The sequence below is a fragment of the Sinocyclocheilus anshuiensis genome, unplaced genomic scaffold (assembly GCF_001515605.1).
Source record: "Sinocyclocheilus anshuiensis isolate Anshui unplaced genomic scaffold, SAMN03320099.WGS_v1.1 scaffold341, whole genome shotgun sequence".
Taxonomy (NCBI): Eukaryota; Metazoa; Chordata; class Actinopteri; order Cypriniformes; family Cyprinidae; genus Sinocyclocheilus; species Sinocyclocheilus anshuiensis.
In genome coordinates, this window is record NW_015536488.1 from 71,786 (window position 1) to 74,125 (window position 2,340).

Sequence of the window (2,340 nt, forward strand, 5' to 3'; positions counted from 1 at the left end):
GTGTGAGTGTGAGTGTGTGTGTGTGTGTGCGCGCACGCGCGCGTGTGTGTGTGTGAGTGAGCGTGTGTGTGTACGTGTGTGTGTTGCTCTGCTCTGCTTGGTTTCTGTGTTCAGTAGTTTAGAGTTTTTGTCCTCAGAGCTTGTTCTGCCTTTAGCGGCGTTTAGAGTTTCCAGATGAGACGATCAGGTTCGGAGCGCAAACGTCCTGCTTATCAGCGCTGTCTCACACCAACCCAACCTGTTTCTCAGGTGCCTTCTTTTACTGTATGACACTTACTATCGGCACTTACTATAGTTTCATTATCATTTTCATTATTTATTTTTTCTAATAGCTAGATTCATGTTGCTAAAACATGCAATAGAAGAAACAGCTTTGAAGAAACAGTCTGGTCAGAATGGCAAGCTCCAATCAGACTGTGACTCTTTTTTAGGAAAATAAAGCTACATTTGGTCCTAATATGCAATTTTGCATTTTTAACACAATTTAGTGTAAAAGTGTCTTATTTTTGACAGTCTTATCGAATAACGAGTCAATAAGATGTTAAAAATCTGCTTTTTCTTCCAGTTCATCCATTATACAGTGCATTGCATTGTGGGATACAGAAATGTTGCACTGAAATGTATCTGTTTCTCTGTATCTCTCACTGTCTTCCCTCATTCTGTCCATCATGACTCCCTGTAGAGTTGGATTCGGATGAAAGTTCAGATGAATATGACGAGCGTGAGCCCAGCAGAGACGCTAAACTCATAGAAATGGCCAGCAAGGTGCGTCAAGAGCCTTTCACATGCTGTTTTATTCCCAACACATCAGAACTGTCCAATAGCGACAGACGCTGTATGATTGACAGCTGCTTCCTCCAATAGATGTCCTTGATGGTTCCCAAGGTAACGAAACCCCGTTACAGCAGCCTGTGCAGCGACGACGAGCTACTAGACGATGAAACCAACTGTTACGAGTCAGTGTCCGAGAAGTGAGTCACTTTTATTTTTCTGCTGTCAGCGATTACGCAAATGTGTACGTTCCTGAATTGTTATTGTACAGTTCAGTTTAGTTAGTTGTCGCTGATTTGTTAATAGGAGAAATTCATGTCATGTTGCAATGTGATAATGTAACACTTCTCTCTTTTGGTGCTCTCTCTCAGACGGGGTTCATGGATCGAAGATATGGGTTCGATCTCCGGCTCTCAGAACAGCATCTACCTGCCAAACACAGGCCACGTTAGTGCTCCGCCGCCTCGGGAAGACCTCGACTCCACCAGCGTCCCAGTTATTAAAGTGGGCTGGCTGGACAAGAATCCTCCTCAGGGGTGCGTGCGTGTTTTGTTTTCACACTGACTTTTGAACATCTCAAGATTTCATTTTTTGAACCGGTTCTTTTATATGACTCATTTGAACGAACTGATTCCCTAAACTGAATCAGAATTCCCAGCCATAAGCATAAAACACATCAGAAGCTGCATGCGCGATGTACACGTTTTTAAATATTTCAGTCTTTCTGCATACAATTAATTTGTTTCATGCCATTTATTTGTAGTTAATTGTGAAATGTATTAGCAGTTCCTGAGTGAAGTGGAATGGTTTATGGTTTAATCTGAGACTAATAGACAAATCTGTCTTTTTTATTTCTAAATCTTGAGTTTGATTTGGTCTTCCACATGATTCTGTGAAGAGGCGTCATGTCAGTCATGTCTTCCAGATTCAGAACAGCAGCGATTCTCTTAGCTAAACCCATATTTGTATATTTTATGAAAATATCTATTTAATATTTATTAAACACAGACTAGCAAAAAAGATGTGAGATGTCCATGCCAAATAATGAAGAAGTTTCTAAATGTAGAAATAATTTGGCGGATAAGCTAAAAAAAATCCATTATTAGTCCAACATGAGGAGAAATTTGAAATGTGAAAGCTACAGTTTCTTGGTTTATCTCTGAGCTTTTCCTTATGATGGACTCGTATTTAATTAAAATATTTATTCAATATTTTCAGTACTTTTTTCGTGTTCACAGTTTCATTGAATGGTCACATGACATGCAGATAAATAAAAAGTTTCATCCTTTTTACTAAATGTTTAATATTTTTATTTTTTTTAATTGTTTTTAGTATAATTGTTAATTTATTTTAATTTTTTAATATTAAATGATTAGCTTTTCATAAACTCACACACGCAAACTCGCACACGCACGCACGAACGCACGCACACACACACACACGCACACTCTCACAGACACACACACACACTCTCACAGACACACACTCTCACAGACACACACACACACACACACACTCACAGACACACACACACACACACACACACACACACACACACACACACACACA

The 2,340-nt window shown here is 39.4% G+C and overlaps 1 protein-coding gene across 2 annotated transcripts in view; it reads left to right on the plus strand.

The window, feature by feature from the left end:
- The window catches only part of LOC107684989 (arf-GAP with Rho-GAP domain, ANK repeat and PH domain-containing protein 1-like), a 36,009-nt gene extending 34,653 nt beyond the window's left edge, over positions 1-1,356 (plus strand). For both annotated transcript variants that reach the window (XM_016481400.1, XM_016481407.1), the window contains exons 4-6: positions 683-765; positions 865-971; positions 1,143-1,356. In XM_016481400.1, coding sequence (XP_016336886.1) covers positions 683-765; positions 865-971; positions 1,143-1,335 — 383 coding nt within the window. In that variant the 3' untranslated portion in view covers positions 1,336-1,356. The remainder of the gene's footprint in view (positions 1-682; positions 766-864; positions 972-1,142) is intronic.
- The last annotated feature ends 984 nt before the right edge of the window (positions 1,357-2,340 follow it).